The following is a 20,348-nucleotide window of genomic DNA, read 5'->3' on the forward strand; positions in this document are numbered from 1 at the left end:
TCGGTGCGTTTATTTTCACGAGAAGGTAATAACTGCTAACTGCGAAATTCATTGTAATATTGTAAATATAATCGTATAGAATATTTACAAAATGCTATAATAAAAGAATTTATTGTTACACGCATATATATGTATGTTATAATCGATACAGAGACAACTTAACAAAAGTATTAAGATATCAATTGTTTTTTAGTACAAACGATCGAAGACGACAGGTTTTCCGCGAATTAAACTTCAGAACGAAAAAATAAATAATATCTTTTATATTTTATATTTAATTCTAAATGAATTTTATTTTAACCAAATTTTTCAATGCGAGGTTTATTTATTATTCGAATATTCGATGTCGAAAAATAAGTTATAAAAAAATAGTGCGCGATCAGATTTTTGCAAATAATTGACAAATTACAGCTAATACATTTTAAATTTTATTTAATAGATAAATCTGGCGTTTAACTTTTGTGAGTTTAAGATTATTTTATAAGTGTTGTTCTTCTCACACTGAGTCCACCTCTTCGAAAGTATATTAAAGCATTTCATTTCTATCACGAAGCTGTCCTGATCAATGTTATGTTACCCAACGCATTTTTAACAAATTATAAAAAATTTCAATTTTTCAACACAAATTTCCAATTCCATTTAATGCATAAATCCGCCGTTTAAAAATTTTGCGATTTAAGAATCTCTTATACGAGAAGTCATTACGTTCCTCATTAAAGCCTCGCTTCTTTCGAACTGCGGAAGTAATGTATACCAAAGGATTTCATTTCCATCTCCACACGTGACATTATCCCGATCAATGTCCCGCGCTATTTTTAACTCGGATTATAGCGAATATTGAATTTCATCGGGCGCACAAATTCGCTATTTTACCCGACTCTGTAATCTCGCGCTATATTTTTGAGCCACGTGAAACGCCGACGGGCGCGTGATTACGTGCTCAACGCGAGCAATTTTATCGTTCTGTCGAACACGCGCACACGGCGCGATATATCCCTCGGAAATCCCAAATGACATAACAAAATAAATGCAAAATCGTTTCGCGCGGTCGAGTGGCACTCTCGAAACGAAATATGATGCGGATGCGAGGATTTATGCGGCTTCCGCGATATTTCTCCATTTAAAGCCATTTCATTTCGGATCGGTCGACACTACGGTGACGCGACATTGTTTTAAAATCGCTGGGAACCGACCCGAAGACGCGGACGGCAACTCGATGCCGAATGCAAATAAAATAACACGTTTTGACATCGGATCGCATCGATCGGCGATTATGAGATCCGAATTTTGGTGTGACTTCTTCTGACCAAAACAGCCCAAAAACAACTTTTTACTAGATATTATATAATATACTTTATTACCTTCGGTATCACCTATAACAATATACATAGCGCATTATTTTTCAACAATTAAATTTCTTCACCGCTTGTGGGAATCAATTTCTTATTCTACATAATTTCATGACAATAAATAGATTTGAAAATTATGTATAAACTATGCAATATGCGTGTATCACTTAACGAGTACAAACAAATGGCGTTTATTTAGTTCCTTAGACATAGTAGAAGTCATCGAAATGGTGCGTCTTTGCGAAATTCGTAATATTATATTCAACGAACGTTTCACTTTCGAAGCGGTTCACACAAGACTTCGAAATTTGCGTAATTACCTGATTTTGGGCGTTTTGCTCGGCCATAGCTTTTTCCTTTGCTTGCCTCTTGCATTTATACCGATGATTTTGAAACCATATCTTCACCTGTGAAGCACACATAAAACATATAATTAAGTCTTCATCGAACATAGTGGATATTAATGTTATAATCTATGTTTTTACGTTAAATGTTCGATTTAACGTATTCGTTACGTTTCGTTACGTAAATCGAAAACGATAAAAGTACAGATTAGCAATATGATATATTCGGAGCAGATTGTAGCATGATTGGATTAAAATTTTCACTGAAAGAATCAGATTTGGTAGAATATAAAATAAAAATGTATATTATATCACATTCATAGAAACAGAGTGATAAATAAGTCAAAGAATTTCGTTATGTAGAACATATATACGCGAATCTGTAGGCGTTATATACGGTATAGCGGAGAGAAGGGCACGATGTTTGGGGCACTCTACGAACAGTTCTTTGGAGCAAAGCTTAAAATCGACCGCGTTGAGTCGCTCTTTATGTCGGAGTAAAACGGACGACATATCTCATACGCGAACTATCGCCAGGTAGGCCCTCGGATGTTTTTTCAGAGAAGGCACGCGCTTTTGTCAGACGCACTTTGAATCGGCCTCTAGCTATTTCCTATCCGATGCTTCTAAGTCCGTAATCCACGGTTAAAGGACTGTGTTATTTCTTCGAGGGGAATTTAACGCCTCGTTCACTTTATGCGGATACTCAATGCCGAGGAGGGAAATAGTACGAATTTTACATATTATTTATTAGAATTATCAGAGAGTCTTGACTCTATTGTGCGCACTTTAGACGAAGATCTCGAAAACAATCTCGTGGAATTGCAATATTAACAGCAATAATAGGTGTTTGGAAATTTGTCTTTGAATCCTACCCCAAAATATACCGTGTGTCTCACATTTATTACGCAGTATAGAAAACGTGTCTCGAAATCAACAAATGCTCCTTTAATCATTTTACTTGGTATAATTTTTTTTTTTATGACAAAGTTAATATTCTCTTGGTGAAATAAATAATCATGTGTAAAGACCTATTTTCCTTATACCAACTTTTACTAACGATGACTTATATTTTCGCCTTTTCGGTTATTTAAAAGTAGAAATATTAATAAAATACTACATTTATTATTATTCTTATATTTATATCGATATTATCTGACATACGTACCGTGGTACCAAGACTCGTTAAAAAGTTAAATCAACCGATAAGATATGTTTTAGACGATAAACGTCGATGCGATTAAGCCGCCTTTGTGAATCACGCATAATGCATACAGCGCGGATTATAACGCGTTTCTATCATAAGCAGATGTCGATCTCGATTCCGTCCAGGCGGCTGCACAACATCCACGATCGCTTTAGCTCAATTGCCGTAAAAGCAGTCTCGAGCGATCCTAATCGCACGCGACTGTTCCTACTAAAAACTCAAGCTACGCTTCCTTTCTTTCTCTTTATTCTGGATAGACCAGGCAACAAAATTCACCGACTAACTTTTGTTATATCAATCGAGATTTACAGAATTTTCCTTCGAACTGCGGATTTCTCGGTCAAATCGATTGTCTTGCGAAAATGTCGAGACTATTATCATTATTTTTATCACAACTTTCCCCTGTTTTCAATATACATTTAGTAAGTAAGCGCCAAATTAAGAATCAAGCGAATTGAATCTACTTGAAACTAATATGAGAAACACAATTTTATTATATATATTTAATATTCTATAAAACTTAATTTTAAAGAGCTTTGTATTCAAACGGTAAATTGAATCAAAAGAAACAAAAGTCGCCTGCTAAATTAAGTTAAAATTTAAATGAAGAATCTCTCGGATTGTGTTGATCGCCCGAATTCCCCTGTCTTGCGGGGGGTCTCCTAGAAACTAGACTGCCCTTCTGAGACTCGTTTTCGCATCCTGAAATTTGTCTGCAGGTGTGTCAGGATCCATCATCAGTGGAGTTGTAAGCTCAACTATTGCGTGTCAACTTTTGCAGCAGATGATTTTTATCGTCCCGATCCGTAGAGCGCATATGTTACCGCGTGTAACCTCGTCGAGTGGCTGTTGTACGCTTCAACCTCGTTCCCGAAGCCGATATAACCCCCATTATACGTTGGAGTTGCGTTGCGTGTGTCGGGAATGCAACGAAAGCACTTTAAGGGGTCCGTCCAGCCGACCGCGTCTCGAGGACCCGCCACCGTCTGTCTAATTCTTTGAATATTAGCGGGATCGGCCGCCCTCGAAAATTCCTTTCACCCCTCTCGGGCGTCGCCTCGAGCGTGTCCAGAATACCGGTGGTTACCCCGCGGGTGATGCACGGACTATACTCTTTTCTCTATTATTCAATTTTTTATTTTCCAGGTCGTGTTGCTTTGTACGTCGTTGTCCAACTTTATAAAACGATTACGACGAACGCATTCAGTTATCGGTAACGCAGCAAGGATAGTTTTATATGAAAAAAACAAAAAAACACGAAAATTAAAATCACAAATTGAAAATTTTTTTATACAAAGCTTTGTTTTCGAGAAAATCGAATTTAACGATTGGGAAAATAGTAATATATTTCCTATATTTTAACTTGCATAATTTTCAATGAATTTGTATCATATAAAATCGATTTAACACAGTAGTTTCGTTACGATTGAACAAAAATAAAGCAGTTTATTAAATTAGAAAATACTGAAATGATCTTTTGATGTTACAAATAGTTATTGACGAACTTGAATTATTCTATATTACTTTTTTAAACAGAACACTAAATGTGTTTATTCAAACTTTGAATTAATCCTTGACCACCCTTGAAAATGAAACGCAGATCGCACTATTGTTACACGCGATGTTTGCCTGCTTGAGACAATTTTTCAGGATGGCTCATCATTAAAGTGAGCCGTGTAAATTCATCTTAAGGAGCATTACCGCGAAAGAAAGTAATACTCGCAGCCCTCTCGCCCCGCTGTTCGTTGCGTGAGTTTTTACGTACGCTTTGTGGTGCGCGGCCGGTTTTGCGTAGGGGTGAGAGACCTTATCTAAAAGCCACGAAGAGGCACTAGACGAGGGAAGTACCTCTTTCGCTGCTCCCGTTCGTTAATTCCTTTTCTACCGATAATCCACTCGAAGCTCGTCGAGTTTTCGGCTACGTACGCCGCCGCGCGCGCTGACTTCGAGAGATCTACAAACAGCCATTTACTTCTGCGCGAGCTTACGTAGGATGTATGACGGAACTGTGTGTGTGTGTGACGTGTGGATCTTCTAGATCCGCGCGCTCCACGCGAGACTTTAATTCTTCGTTCCAAATAGATCCCTCCACGATCTCTTTTACTCAACACCCTCTAATGTGTCCTATTTCCAAACGAGAGATTTGGAATCTTTATAGAGAATGGCTTTGCTTCTCGGGAAATGACTCCGAACGAAACAGCGAACCGACGCGGTGGCGAAAGATGCGACTTTGCTGAAATCGGGACGACAATTAAAGAGATGAATCTTTAGATCGACACACGACACCGACGTGCGGCGGACGTCCCGCGATCTCGACACCGATTATCGTGTATGTCGTACGATTCGCGCGCGTATATACCGTGCTCCGCTGTACCTAAACTCGCCCGAGTAAATCCAGAGGCTGCGCTCTGTGAAAGATCCGACGATATATGAAAACGGGACGCGCGGCGAGCGGACGCGCGGCGAATTGTTATTTCAAGAGAACTGCCGTCCGTCAGTTCGTTTGTCCATCGCTCCCGCCGCGATGCGATGTGTAAACAGGGAAAGTTAAACAAGATAGGGATATATAACTGGTGTGTACGTAAGAACACGGTGCGCAGGCATGAAATTCAAGGCTAACAATGTCGACCTCGAACGACAAGCGCTTCTGATGTGTGAATTTTGTCCATTGAGTCCTAGCACGTCTTGCTGCATCGAAAAGAGTTTGACGCACTGTTCCCGTGAAATCAATCTTATTTTAAAGCGTGAGGCTTCGCAGACTTTTTTTATACGAAATAAAAAATTCGGTTATTTTTACTCCAGCAAATTTGTTAAAGAAGAGCTAAATAGAACAAGCTGTGATACGATTTAATGTACGAAATTCTGATAATTGTCAATGGAAATGTCATCTGCGGAATTTGGTTTTTAATCGTGAGAGAGATTAAATCACGAAGAAGCAGTGACTGCTATCCTCCAGGTAACATCTCTCAGGTGGAAACGTCGGCCTATATTTATCTTTGAAAGGCATGCCCCTTGCGAAAAGGACCACAGGGGTCCGGCAAAAATTTACTTTGCCGCGAGAGACTTTAACTTCCGATTAACTTGCAGGAGTTTACTCTTGTTCAGACAGGATGAAACGCTTGGCATCCGAACGATTTGGTTTTCTTCGGACCCTGTCAACATTACCTTTTCAAACTAATTTGTGAAAACAAACCTATATAATCCGCTTAGGATCTTAATTTCCAAGATGCCGCATGTAGAATTACATTGCTTTATTTGTTGATTTTCTTTTGCTGCCAATATTGTGTATATTATAACAAACATCATATATAACGATTTTTTAATACGATTTTCCAGTAAGAAACTTTACGTAATAAATTTCACAGTCAGAGAGGTCATTAAGCTTGACTTATATTTCAGTGAAACATTTTAAAATAATTTTGTAGCGGTTTTTCATTTAATTTTTGAAGTATCTCGTCGTTTGATCCTTATTGTTACTTTGTTACGAAAACAAAAACAACGTGATGCGTGAACTTTACACGAAACAGCCTGTATGAGTCTCCACCAACTATGCAAAATTTCAAAGTGTTGTTTTCGAACTGTTACATAAAGTAGAACCCGGTATCTCCTTACACGTAGGACAAATGTTACGAGAGGGTCAAACGTAATTCGAGCTTCTTTTCGCTCGTTCCACTTTACGAGTCAGACCCCACTCAGCACCATCCTCTCTTTCTCTCTCTCTCTCTCTCTCACTCTCACTCACTCGTTGTAACGATCTCTCCTATCCAGGTAACGCGTGTCGCCGTTTGACATTAGTTGGCCCATTAAATGCCGATAAATCTGGTGGGTGGCACGCGAAGTCGAGGGGAGGCGCGATTATATCGCGCGTGTGCTACGAACACGTCGACACGCGTTCGGGAGGCATCGAGTATCTGTTAGCCTCTGCTCGAACAGAGTCAAGCCCGTAGGTAGGTAGGCGGCCAGGACGAGGTCGAGAGAGCGAGAGAGAGAGAGAGAGAGAGAGGTAGGAAGAGGAGGCGGATAGAGTGGACGATTGATCAAGTTAGCGTAACGTCATTACGTCGCGAGTACATCGGGGGTTGACGCAAAACGACGGCCACCTCCTGCCCCTCGCTAGGTACAACAGCCTCCTCGGGCAATTTGACTCGACACCAACCTTCGCCCGGATTATCCGGTTGGTGGCCTATACAGCCTCGAGCCGGCGCGGGTGATTCTCTCGGTTGGGGTTCGTTACGGACGTGGCACAAACGAGCCGTATACGCTCCCGGCACCCGCCGTACGTATACATTTTTCTTTAGGCGGACCTTGTGCATTCGCGATAAAACAGCGATATCGATATTATACCGCGCGACGCCGCAAATTCGAACGAAGTCTCGGTGGAATGAGTAACGAAAGAAGAAAAAAAGAATAAGGTTTCTCATTCATGAATAAAAATGATACTTTATTGGAATGTAAAGGCGCTCGCTCGCATATATTGTGAATAAATATCGCACAAATGAATTGAATTTTCTTCGGATTAAATCGATTCGGATATAACCATCGCGTTATTCAGCTAGTAATATCTGTTTAATGAGAGCGTTATGTCCGTCGATAACAGGGACTCGTGGGTTCGCTTCGATGGAGGATTAAACGCGTGCGAATGTCTGCGTGCAAAGAGCTCTGCACGCCGCACGACGATGAACCTGCGCGAATACCGGGGATCAACTAACGTCAAATTATGATTAGGGCTGTTAATTGTCCCGTGTTGATCCTGCTGAGTGGGTAGCCCGAGGACAAACACGATTCCGCCTCCCTTTTGTTGTTTTAACTCAATACCGTCGGCCGGAGATGACTTACCGATTACCTAGCGTGATGTCTGAAAACCAGGGGTCTTCCAGCCCCCAAATAGAAATGACTTTCTGGTTACCGCGAAGCGATGCGTGGAGTAATTGCGTGCGGCCGGAAAGGCGCGACGATATACGTGATTTTATTCTGCTTTATCTTATCCTATTCTATTTTTTATTCGCGAATAAATTGAAAAGTGATCAACTTTATCCTAGTTTGCATAGATCTAAATAGGAACATAAAATTGTAAGATATTTAAGCCTTGACATCCCTGAAAAAAGTTTAATCCTTAAAAAATCTTTCGATCATCAAGAAATATTTAACTTTAAATTGTCCAAAGATTTCATACGTAAAAAAATATTTTATGTCACTGTAATTACTCGGAAAAGAACGAAGCGAAGAAACGTTAAAATCGATCTCTATCGACACGTAGAACGTGCTTTTTCCTTAGCTTGGGCTTTTAATTTTAGCATCTTTTCAGAATCGGCAGATGAGGGGATTGATGCGATAAACCGGAGAGCATCCCTGTTAAGGGATGTCGATATTTGCAGTCCGAATATATGCACCCTCGGCGCGCGAGTGCCGCGAATGCATTACAAAAGAACTGGTAGCTTGCGCTACAGGACGAAGCACAAAAAACCGTTTCCGTTCGACTTAACAAACTGACAATCTTGCTTCGTAAACATATTAATATCTACCAATAAATATTTTAACGTTAAACATAATACCGATTTTGTGAAAAGAGAAACTTGGACTCATTTTAAGACAAAATTTTAAGTAAAATAATATTTGAATAAAACAGAATTTAGCGTTATGTTATCTATGTTATCATTTCTTTTGGGAAAAACAAACAGTTTAAATGTAAATATAAAAAGATGTAAGTGTAAAAGATAAAAGAAGAAGAATGAAAATGTAATAAATTGTCGAAAACAGGGCTCAATAACTTTTGTGTTAATCTGTAGATGCGACGTCGGGGCAACTTGCATGCATCCCTAGGCTGATATCTTCTGCATAAACGACATAGAAGTGCAGAAAGAAGTGTAATTATGACGGCATTCTGTCCGTCTGTAGATATCGCGGCGCAACGCGGACTGCAAAAGCCAGCGACATATTCATGTGTGCGTTATGCGAGGGTGCTGGGAGTGCACTTGAGAGACGCGAGCACGCGTTGCAGGACGTTCGATTAACCGCATTGCATTTGACAACCAAGAAATCGCCAATCTGTGTAGTTCAAGACACGTCAAATTCTTGAATTCTCAATTACTCATAAAGTATAATTGATGTGCTTAAAAATTTATTTTCCGTCAGTTATAGAAATCGAAGAAATTTCTTATAATGGTGGAATTTTTCGTATAAATCTTTATATCTATTTTACGAGAATATTTCGTCAATAAAAGAGAAAAAGAAGAGAGGGAGAGATAGATATACTTATAGTGTTTCAATATTAGCGAACTTATATAAATTAAGCCTCAAAATAAATCCTCAAGGAAAAGTCGACTCGAAAGCTAAAGAATCTGTGGATGAGATATACACGATAGGATTTCGATGTACTTTAGAAAATTAGAAATTAAGATATATCGAGTATATTCCGAACAGGATTTAAGGGGGTTAATGCCAATGTTAAGGGCGAACATCCGTAAGTTAATGGCGCCGTTTCCCCCGTTATCGTGTCAAAGAACCACGCTGGTGGCACAGTCGTGCCGTTGCGTTGTCGATCGTTTCGTCTCTCGTCTGTGCCGATAGATCTCGAAAACGGCGGTAGCGACGTGATGTTTGCACGGCATTGAGCTCGCCCTCTGCTCTACGGGATTCGATCCCTCTTCCGACGCGCACGCCATGGGGTTGCCGACCGCAGTGCAAGGGGATGAGACCGGGGGGAGGGAACGAGGACTCGGTGGTACGCAAACCCATTATTATGATTATTATTCGTGTAGCTGAATCGCGCGCGCAACCGCGATCTTCTTGCCTTCTCTCTTATTCTCTCTCTCTCTCCCTCCTCTCTCTCGCCGATCCGATCTCTCATTCTCTTATCCGACATTATTCTACGATTCAACATTCCTTGCGCTATTCGTACCTACGTTGCCTTCGTAGTCGAAGACACTTCCGGCAATCGTACCTACATATTTTGGTAATACTTCTAGTTACTTCCACTATTTTTGTAAATAGTTCACGATGCATGCTATTGATGTATCGTGTAGCAACGAAAACGCAATTGTAACAACGATTGTTTCGGATAACAAAGATTTGATATCACCGACAGGTTTTCGCGGACGCGGCCCAATAGATCAAAACTTTTCGGAAAAGCGGAGGGAAAATGAAGAGGTGGGATAAAAGCTACGATAGGCGGATCAAGGGGGAGGGCGGGGAGGGGGGGAGAGTGTAATTTGCCTCTAATGCGACACTCGACGTAGCAGCTGGCTCCACCGGCCCTCTGCTTTTCCATTCGCCACTCGGCCGCAACCGGCAACAGTAGCGATAATAATAACAATACTGGTAACAATGCCCAGGAGTGGCTAGGCATTGTAACACCGCACCGCGCGAAGGAGGGGAGGGGGGAGACCGGGTACTTGGAGTAACAATGCGAGCGCAAAATGGAGGGACCCATCTGCGTGTGCCCCGTGCCTAAGGGGACAAGGGGGAAGGAGGACGCTCTCCGGAGGGAACAGGACGAGAGAGAGAGAGAGAGAGAGAGAGAGAGGGAGAGAGAGAGAGACGACGGCGAGATAAATGCAATTCGTCGTCACGCGCTCCGATGCCGTCGCCATTTTTTTGCTGGTTGCATCCGCGATAAGAGATTTCCTTTCGAGATGAGACGAGCAGCTGATTCGTCCGTGATTCCGCGATTTGGCGAGTGCGCTAACACCGCGCGATGAATACGGGCGATTTGAGGCGCGATTGTCGAGCAACGTTGGCGGACAGTAAGGCACGAAGAATATAGCAGCTAAATGTGCGGAGCATTGCATTTACATTTTACAAAAACATTTATAAGTTATCCGTGCGATCTCCAAAATGTATGCGAAACCACGTAATTTGTATTTTACAAAACGTACGTTACGTGACGTACGACGAAAGATAGAGATATGAACATATGCAGGGAGAAACGTAAATCGTTCGCAATTTCCTTCCCTCCCCTGATCCCGCAATCGCTACAATCTACTATGAAACTCGTCGAAACTTATCCACCGATTGTGCCCGTTCGCCCTGGGCGCGCATGAAAATCCCGGCTGATTGCAATCAGGCCTCTTTGCCGACTTCCGTGCTTGACACGGAATCGACTCGTCACCATCGCTCGAAGGGCTTCGCACAGGCGCTCGACTCTTCCGGTTTAAGGAAGCGCTATACGTTTCCACTTTGAGAAATCTCTCGCTCGTCATGTAAAGCTTCTGTTTCAGACCTGGCTACCGTTAACTATATAGGCATTTTCATTTCGCCTATTTCTTTGCCGTAAACTGTTATATACGAATGTCCGAACATGACGCGTTCTTTTCGAGAATGCTTATGATGAAAAAAGCATGTGAACGTTTGCTCTTTGCAGGCCAAACTATTTCTCGCAAATGAGCGAAGATCAAATATTTTGTTCTCAATTGCCTTTAATTATTTCATTTTATTTCCAAGTTGGTCTAACACGAATAAAGTAATTTTTATTAAATAATTTATTTATAGAGGAATTTATGGAGATCCCAAAAATGTAATTTGTTAATTATAATCGCGTATGGGTTCATATACTTGAAGAATTATGCGATAAACTATTGCAATATGTATCATGTCAAGTCCAATTCGACGTAGGACCGTAAAAGATATTTAAGATATTTATGGCGCTTAGCGTAAGTTAAGTTATACGTCGATAACTTAACGTCCCCGTGGAGCGTCGCGTTACAAACGTCGCGCGATGACAAACGGTACAATTTCGACGCGCTTGTTTTCAAAGGGCTGATAAGTGAATTGAACCAGACGGAGAGACGAACGGTAGACGGAACGATAGACCGAACGAGGGGGAGACCCTGCGTGCTACGTGCGTGAACGCAGGATGCGGCCAATGAGCCACGTAACAATTATTTATTGTTGCCAGACCGCTGTGCCGCATCTCGAGCCGGCCAGACCTGTCTGCGTCCAATGAAAATGAATACGCTCGTTAAAATCGCGGCGTATGCCGGAACCAACTATCTTATCCGCTCGTTAAAGCGACAAACCGTGGATATCTTCGTCAAGATTCATAATAAAAACACTTGCGCGAAGCATCTTACCGGACGAGTTTGCCCTGGCGATTAATTCGGCGCGCCGAATATCGGATAAACGAACCGATTGATGCTTGGCAGTCCGTTTATACTTTTTGCATAACGGAGGTTGAGATCCGCGGTTAAAGGGACATCCGACGATTCCGCGGGACGCCCGGAATACGAGTAACAAGTAATCAACATACCTGCGTGGGCGTTAGATGAATTAAGGACGCCAGATGCTCCCGCTCGGGCGCGCTGAGGTACTTTTGCTGCTTGAATCGCCTTTCGAGCTCGTAGACCTGGGCCTGGGTGAAGAGCACGCGTCTCTTCCGTCTCTGCGCGAGGGGAAATTGCATCGCGCCGACGCCCATGCCGACGCCGACTCCGACGCCGACGCCCACCCCCATTCCCGACGACTTGGTCATGTCGCCCATCGACTGGCCCACCGAGCAACCGGCCATGTTGGTCCCGCCGGCCGCCGCGGCGCCCATCAGCCGCGAGACTGCAAAACATATTTAAGAAACCGGGAATGATACTTTGCGAGCATTCTCTTTCCGCATGCAACTTTTTTATGAAAACTTACGGCCTATATATAGCTTAGCGACAAGAGATGTATCGGTTTCGCAAGTTTTCCTTGTTTCTACATTCTGATACTGATATCGTTTCGACCTTATTTTTACATTATCCGTTGCGAATAGTTTTAGATTTAATATATTCACGGTCTATATATATCTATGTATATAATGTATACGAAGTATTTGTGGTACCCTTTCGTGTTAGACATAGCGACGAGATTTAAATGATTGAGAATTAAGTAAAAAAAATTGTTACCAACGGCTTCGATGTAGTGACAGAGATTATAATAATTATGACATATTCATATTTTCATAAGTATACGTCTAAGGCGTGTATGGTTGAACGATTCCCTCTAAATTTGAGCTACCGAGGGCTACCCAGACGAACGAGCGAGCGAGCGAGCGGTCGTCTATCCCTTGTCAGTTGGAGGCTGTCAAAAATGAACGCGCTTGGGCGCGGACAAAGGGAACGATTTAGGCGCTGCGAAGTGCTACGTCACCGCGAGAGCACGGGAGGTCCCGAGATGAAGTCCCGAAATTATTATGCCTCTGAGAACCGTATTCTCGAGCCGTCAGTGAAGTCGAGGGCGAGAAAGAAATACCACTTGAGCGCAGGAACAAACACCGTCAAATTTGTTTACCCCGGCGCGCCCGCGTATACGGGAGAAATCGGTGGAGCCCCGCAGCTCAAATCCGGAGCGCGCACCGAGCACCGAGCGAGAGAGAGTCGATTGTCGTTATATTTTCGCCGCCGGCGGAAGAAGGCGGCGCATATTTTCGTCCGGGGGCTCCTCTCATTACGCGGATATCCGGAGCGCTTGTATATACTCGATAGCCTATATTTCGATAGCCGATTCGAGCACCGGACGAATTCGCGGCTCCGTCTCACCTCCCATCTGGATTGTTGCACTGTGATCACGAGATCACCTGCGTTCGAACTGATCAAACCTAACTCGCGCTTGCCTATTGCGATATGTATATATGTTCCATCCACAAATTTTCAAAACTGTAACGATCTCTTGAAATCAACTTAACAACTCTTTCTATATAAATTCATAGAGCTCTTTCCGTAATTAATTTACATTGCGCAACTCCGAAAAAAGCCTCTGTCAGGTATTGATACGCGAATTATCTCGCGTTAATATTAATTGGTGCCGCGAGGAATTTCTCGTAAATCACATCAGTGATGTAAATTATTATGTTTCTCGTATATACGACGCTATCCCTTTTTTAAGTCGCTCGTCAGCAGTCATCGAGAACAATGCGTACGGGTAGGACTGACGGGACGGGATGTTTCGATGTAACTTCTGCCAATACACGAAGGCAGATCCCGATGATGGGCGAACAACGCGCGTGCAGGAACTCGTTAAGTAAATTGACGTTTTCTTCAACGTCTACCTGACCACCGGCGTTGCACTCTGCCTCACGTCGAACATCCTCCCGTATTTCGAAACGTAATTATGTGGCATAGCGACCGACGGGGAGAGAGGGGGGAGGGAAACCCTCCTCCGCCTCGGCTCTTCACCTTCCAATTAGGTGACAAAAGCCCAAAGATTTCTCGCTCCGAATCACAGACGCCTTCGCGTACCGCCCACAGTGTGAAAGTCGTCCAATCCAGCGGGATAAAAATATCTCTGTCTGATGGCATGTAGATTTAGGCGTAACATTTAATGTCACGCGTCGATTCTGTAATTTTGCTCATTACGTAATTTCGCGCGTCACTTTAATCTTACTTGAATATTAGATCTCATTTAGAATGTTAAATCATATGTTACAGGATCTGTGTATAACTATATTAAGTTTGCTTACAGAATCCTTATATTCACTGTCTCGTTCCACGTAATGCAGAGGTAAATTATAAATAAAATTGATTCTTGAATAACGCAATGTTTTTCTGTTAAATATGTGGTTAGAAAATAACTTGATTAGAATCAATAGAGATTAAAATTCGTAATTAATCTTAAATATTTAATAGGGAAAGATTAGAACGAAAATAATAAGTATTCAGAACAAAATTGACAGTTTATCATCGTGAAAATAATAGGGAGTTAATTAAAGCGAATGAGTTAAATATAAAAAAAATATGTATAAAAAGAGAAAGGATACAATAAAACAATACAAAAGAAATAATCATTCTTGCGAGTTTAGAGTGCAATAAAAACTTAAATTTTTCAAGTGCGAGGAATTTTTTAAATAATTTAGACATAAAATAATATACAACTTCTGGTTTATAATTTAAGATCAATATGTGCATAATTATGCATTTTCCTCAACAATATATTATTTCCATCAATTGATCCATTTTAATCACGATTTTAATTATATTTAATTACACAAGACACAAGATTAATAATAAAGGAATGGAGTCGCGTGTTGTCGTTAGTCCACAACACGGTGCTGCATACACGATATATGCAAATATCGTAAAAAGTTACAAAAGAAATTCGTACAAATAACGCTCACGTATAGCGATGAGGGAAGACGTTTTTAATAGACCATTATTAAAATGCAAATCACGAACGATAGCACAATCGATGGTGCAATATATCATCGAAAGACGTCAGACTGCGAATGGCGCAGTGATATTAAAATGCTAGATCGAAGAGCAAGAGATTAATGAACAGATTCTCCTTGATCTGAAAATTCATTTTTGATAGCACCAGCAAACAGTATGTGTATGTAAATTTACAGCCTGTCTCTTCATAAAATTATAAAGAAATGCTACGAAGGGATATATCCAATTCAACATTATACATTACTGATTTTTGGCAAAAGTTCTTTCGCGATTTACCCTGCCGTTTCGCGCAAAACGCGTAATCTACATAACGTCGCCGCATAATCGCCAGTTCCAGAAGACGCGAAACGCATCGGGGAACGACTCGTTTTGCAGGGCTTTCCCTGCGCTCTGTTTATTTTGCAAGGGGCGACGAGATAAGTCCCGCGAAATCGAATTCGTATGGCGCGGACGGGCATCCGCGCCTCGTCTCGAGGCCTTTAACTCGAGGACCAGTCCCTCTTATTTGTTTAACTAAAATCCTCAGCGCCGTCCACTAGTCGCGCTTTCTCGAATTCTGGATCGATACGAGCGACGAGCGAGATCGGCTCGCTAAAGTGGCGCGTGCGATGGACGAAAATCCACACAGAGGAAGAGACGAGCGCGCCTTGTTGACACAAGTCGCATGAAAGATGCGCGCATTGTTGGTCGACGGTGGTATGCGCGACGTTCCTTTTGTGGACACTGAAACGCGAAACTTATGCGGCGCCCTGGACATCCAAATGGATCTTCCACCCGAAGTGTCAAAGCTCTCCTACACTTCCCGAAGACGCTTTTACGCCAATCCTTTTAAACTGTTCCACTCGAAGAATATCGCTGACTGCAAATCGCAGACCACTCTACCCGCATTTGTGTTTACTTCACGGACGATTAAACTTAAAAGTCTTGTTTTAAAATACAAAAATAGATTTAGAATCCCTCTTCTTTGTTGTAGTATACCTATCTAGAAAGTTAAACGAGACTTGAGGAAGATCAACGATTTCGAGGAAACCGATTTGTATCCCCATTTTGTACGAAAGCTGTATCATTGCAATCCTTTTCAGCTCCTATCCTGACAATTTATGTTAGCTTATTTGTAGAAAGTCTGTACACGCTTTTGGAGATAAAAATAAAATTCTTCTCTACCGTAGAACACTTGGAAACGGTTGTAAACTGAGAAATGCCCACGGGTTCTCTTCTTACCAATTAACGATGGCGCATTTTCGTCAACTTTGTAACGCGAGACCGACACTCTCCTCGTCGATCCCTAAATGGAGCTGAGATATCCATGGTCTTGTCGTTACAAGCCTGATAAAAGCCTGACGGACGTGACTCTTGGAAGGCGGAAGGAATAGCTCGTTGTGAGATAGGATTTTTATCCGAGTACAACATACACGTACAAACGAGCGTACAAACATACAGCGTTATTCTCTCTTTCCCTTTCTCTCGCCCGGCAGTCGCTTCGGTGCCGCGCGCTTCCGGCATTTATACACAAAACGCGAAACACAAGGATTTTGATGAATATCTGATAACGTTAAACTCTCTCGCGCGGCGTGATTCCTCATCGACGTCCCTACAGATTTCACTCGCTGATTTTTCTATCGGTGATTAAATAACAGGTGTAGATCGTGCGTCCGATGTCGGATTTTCATGCTAACGATCATCATCGTCGGGGAGAAACACGTCTTTGAAAGTGTAAGCGTCATATATTCTATGAGACTACGCCAAGCCTTTCTGATAAATACAGACCCCTCGAAACTCATTTAACAGGCTGACAGAATGACTGTTTGCATTCGATAACTCGGTAACGTTTAGCGGACAGACTAACTGTCCGAGACGTAATTCATCGAACCACAGTCGCTGAATTAATCAATATGTAGACGAAGTTCGCGGAGGCTTTTTGCTCGTCTGACGAGCATGTAAATGTATGTGGATATACCTGACAAAATATTCCCTCCATTAGCGCGAGCGTAAAGTCGTTTCTCTCAAATTTCGATGAAAATGATTTTTATGCTTATCTACCACGACTGACGTAATTGCACTTTCCCACGTCTGTAAAGGCCGCACGGTGGTACTTAACAAGAACTTTGCGAATAAAACCGATGATAAAGCAAAATGGGAAGGAAATAATCCTTTAGAAAATATTTTGTAGGATATAATAGCAGTTCTATAGAAAATTAATATCAAATTAACAAAACATGAAAATTTGCTCATTAATTATCTCGTATTAACGCTTTTTTGTTCAAATACAATATGACATATTTTTCTATCTTCTCTTGCAATCTCTTTCACAAAACTGCTAATATATATGTATATATATATGTATAATATTAATATAATTTACCGCATTGAGAGATTAGACGTACCACAATTTAGCTAAAGTTTCTTTCAGGTTTCGTTCGTTTTAGGCAGAACCGTGCATTATTCGGGTCTTTCTCATTTGATTTTCTTTGAATAAAAGACAAGCTACTCACTGGCAAATCGCGGATCATTGGTGGCTGGTGGCGCCGGTGCGTACCACGGATGATGGTGCGACGAAACCGCGTGGGACCTCATGGGGTCCGTGGCTGTGGCCGTGGCGCCCACGCCGGGCCCGGCGTGATGGTACGGCGACAATTCCGCGGCGCAATATTGATATTGCGACGTGAGCTGCATAGTCGCGTAAGGATTACCCATGGCACTCATGCCTCCGCCGGCACTACCGCCGCCGCCACCGGGGGCGGCCCCGTTGGCAACGGAAACCGGTCCGGGGGTGCTGCCGCCGGGCGTCGAACCGCCGTGGAGCGGCGGGCTGCCGCTGCTCGCGCTCGAGCTACCGGTGTTACCACCCACCCGTGCACCGCATGCGTTCCCGTAAGGTGAACCCTGGGAATGCGTAACGACGCCGACACCAACACCGACGGCGGCGGCAGCGGCGGCGAGCTCGAGCTTCCGATAGGACTCCTCGATCGGCGACAGAATATCGGTGACGCTGAAGGGCGTAGTGTGGGCACCGCCAGCAGTCTGCACGTGAGACGAATGCTGCTTGGGCGACAGGCTCATCGCCAGGTCGATCCCATTGAGGTCAGACAGCAGGCCGGCCTGCTCCAGCGATTGCTGATGCTGCTGCTGCTGTTGTTGTTGTTGTTGCTGCTGCTGCTGCTGCTGTTGCTGTTGCTGTTGTTGCTGCTGATGATAAGTCGTGGCGTTGCCATTACCGCCTTGATTGCCGCCGCCGTTTCCGCCGCCGCCGCTGCCACCGCTCATCTCGGCGAGCCCGACGCCGTCGAAGTACTTGAAGCTCGCGCTTCGCGGAATGATGAGGCCGGCGCTAGCCGTAACAACGGCGCATTATGACGTTACCTCTGCTCCCTTTCTCTCTCTCTTGCCCTTTCTCGTCTAGCTCGTGCCGCTCGCCGATCGCCGATCGCCGAGATCGCGCCGCCAACGTGTTCCTCGACACGACACCGTCGTACCCCTTGGGGGTCACGAAATCCGAATGTCCCGAATCTTCGCCGTGGAGTTTCGAAAGTACTTGAACCGTCACTTGAACTCGATCGCTCACTCGAGACCGAAAATCAGTACACACGGGTTAGTTAATCTCACAATGCCACAAGTCACTCCCGTACGTCGACGCGCTCACTTATTACTACGATGGATCACGGGCGCACAATAAAAAAAAAATAATAATAATTCCGTTTTCACCAACACCGGGGCCGTTTGACCCCGAAATCGATGTAGAGCCCGCAGTCATTCCCCGCGAGCCGGTGTTCGTCCCCTTTTCTCTTTCCGTGATCCCGATCACGTTTAAACGCACGCATAGCTCTTGCAATCGCGAGAACAAATTTCCACACCCGCGAGATGCCGCGGACACTGTCGACTTTCTAATCTCGGCGACTATCGAACCCCCGAGCTTCGTCCTCACTGTATTTTACTTGACGTCGATGATGGACACACTTTATCCATTTTCTCTCTCATATATTCGTCGTCCACCGCGTGTCGTTGCTTTCCGGATCTTCGCGCCGCAAGATTGACATTAAGGGCGAAGGGACGCAGGGTCACGTGGCGCACGCGGCGAACTGTCACACATAACCGGAAAGAAATCGAGGCCGCGGTCGGCCGGCGGCCGACTCGGATGGCTCTCCCGTAATCGTCGGATCTCTCGACACCGTCGGGCGTGAACGTACGTAAGCCGTTCGCGTCGTCGTTGCGTCTCGCTCCACGTAAATCCGAAACGGACGAGGAAGGATACGGACGCGGTGACACGGCGACCCTGCACACGTGGTCGAGGATAGTGGCCGGCCAGAGCCGGCCGGCGGCCGACTGAAATCACACGGGGGTCTTCGAGTCCTTGGATTCCGCCGATAGAGAGACGATGGTAGATGTACCACTCTACGCTTCGCCTCCACCTTCGTCGAGGATACACTCTCCGTAGGAGAAGAGCCGCTCTATGGATGGATGGATGGATGGATGGCTGGCTGGGTGGCTGCCTGCCTGCCTGGCTGGCTGGCTGGCTTGCTGGGCTGGCTTGGCTGGCTGGCTGGATGGATGGATGAATGAATGGAGAGGACTTCTGTCGGGTACTCCTGGAGAGGTCCTCACGGCCGCTTAGACCCACTCGACCAGCGCTCGCCCGCTCGCGCTCGCGCTCGTTCGCTCGCTCGCTTGCTCGCCCGCCCGGGCACAGGCCCCACAGCCTCTCGCGGAGAACCCGTACGACGACACGATGAGTGGAGTGCCCACTACGGAGAAGTGCCTGCTACCAAGAGTCGTGATGAGATGTCCCCTTTTGCGTGTGAGAGAAGGGTTTCCATACGCCGTGGAGAGGAGCGGTGAGGTCCGCGACGAGGAGAAGTGGATGCTGGAGATGCCGCCGTACGGTCATTGGACGAGCGCCGTCGTGCGGGCGGCGCGACCCTTCCGTCTCGTCGTTCATTGGGCCGCGTCGGTCCACGCCGCTACCGTCCCGGGGACGTGCCCACCGCGTCGGCCGACACGCCGTTGGTGCCCATGCCCGAGCGTGCCGGCACGCGTCTGCCTATCGCGACGCTCGCGCGAGGCTGCGCCCGACATTGTGGCGGCCGCCACGGCCCCGCCACGCGCAATACCGTGCGAACGCCCGACTCCGGGCGGCCATCCGGCGCCGCCTCCAAACCTTTACGGCGACAAAAGGGCGGGGAAAAACCGACGGCGGAAAAATGTTCGCGGGCACACGCGCCGAAATTCACGTCGGGGGCTCAGCGACCGACGGTACTTTTCGATATCTGCGTCGGCTGTCACGCATCGCTTCCAAGCGCATAAATCCGGACTCCCTCGGCGA

The 20,348-nt window shown here is 44.5% G+C and overlaps 1 protein-coding gene across 1 annotated transcript; it reads right to left on the reverse strand.

The window, feature by feature from the left end:
* Positions 1-471: 471 nt before the first annotated feature.
* On the reverse strand, positions 472-19,806 carry LOC112452315 (homeobox protein Nkx-2.4-like). The gene is made up of 3 exons (XM_025012445.1): positions 17,524-19,806; positions 12,145-12,443; positions 472-1,756 (listed from the first exon to the last, which is right to left on the reverse strand). Exons 1-3 carry the CDS (start codon positions 18,293-18,295, stop codon positions 1,553-1,555), a joined length of 1,275 nt encoding a protein of 424 aa, XP_024868213.1. The 5' UTR covers positions 18,296-19,806; the 3' UTR covers positions 472-1,552.
* Between the last annotated feature and the right edge of the window lie 542 nt (positions 19,807-20,348).

This window comes from Temnothorax curvispinosus, unplaced genomic scaffold (assembly GCF_003070985.1).
Source record: "Temnothorax curvispinosus isolate PA1 unplaced genomic scaffold, ASM307098v1 QBEX01003210.1, whole genome shotgun sequence".
NCBI classification, from domain to species: domain Eukaryota; kingdom Metazoa; phylum Arthropoda; class Insecta; order Hymenoptera; family Formicidae; genus Temnothorax; species Temnothorax curvispinosus.

What these genes read in the sequence shown, in the direction of transcription:
- LOC112452315 (XM_025012445.1), bottom strand. Translation starts at nt 18,295, where the DNA reads ATGAGCGGTGGCAGCGGCGGCGGCGGAAACGGCGGCGGCAATCAAGGC. An exon ending in CAATGATCCGCGATTTGCCA is followed by an intron (nt 12,444 to 17,523) that starts GTGAGTAGCTTG and finishes TATGTTTTGCAG; the next exon opens with TCTCGCGGCTGATGGGCGCC. An exon ending in TTCATCTAACGCCCACGCAG is followed by an intron (nt 1,757 to 12,144) that starts GTATGTTGATTA and finishes TGTGCTTCACAG; the next exon opens with GTGAAGATATGGTTTCAAAA.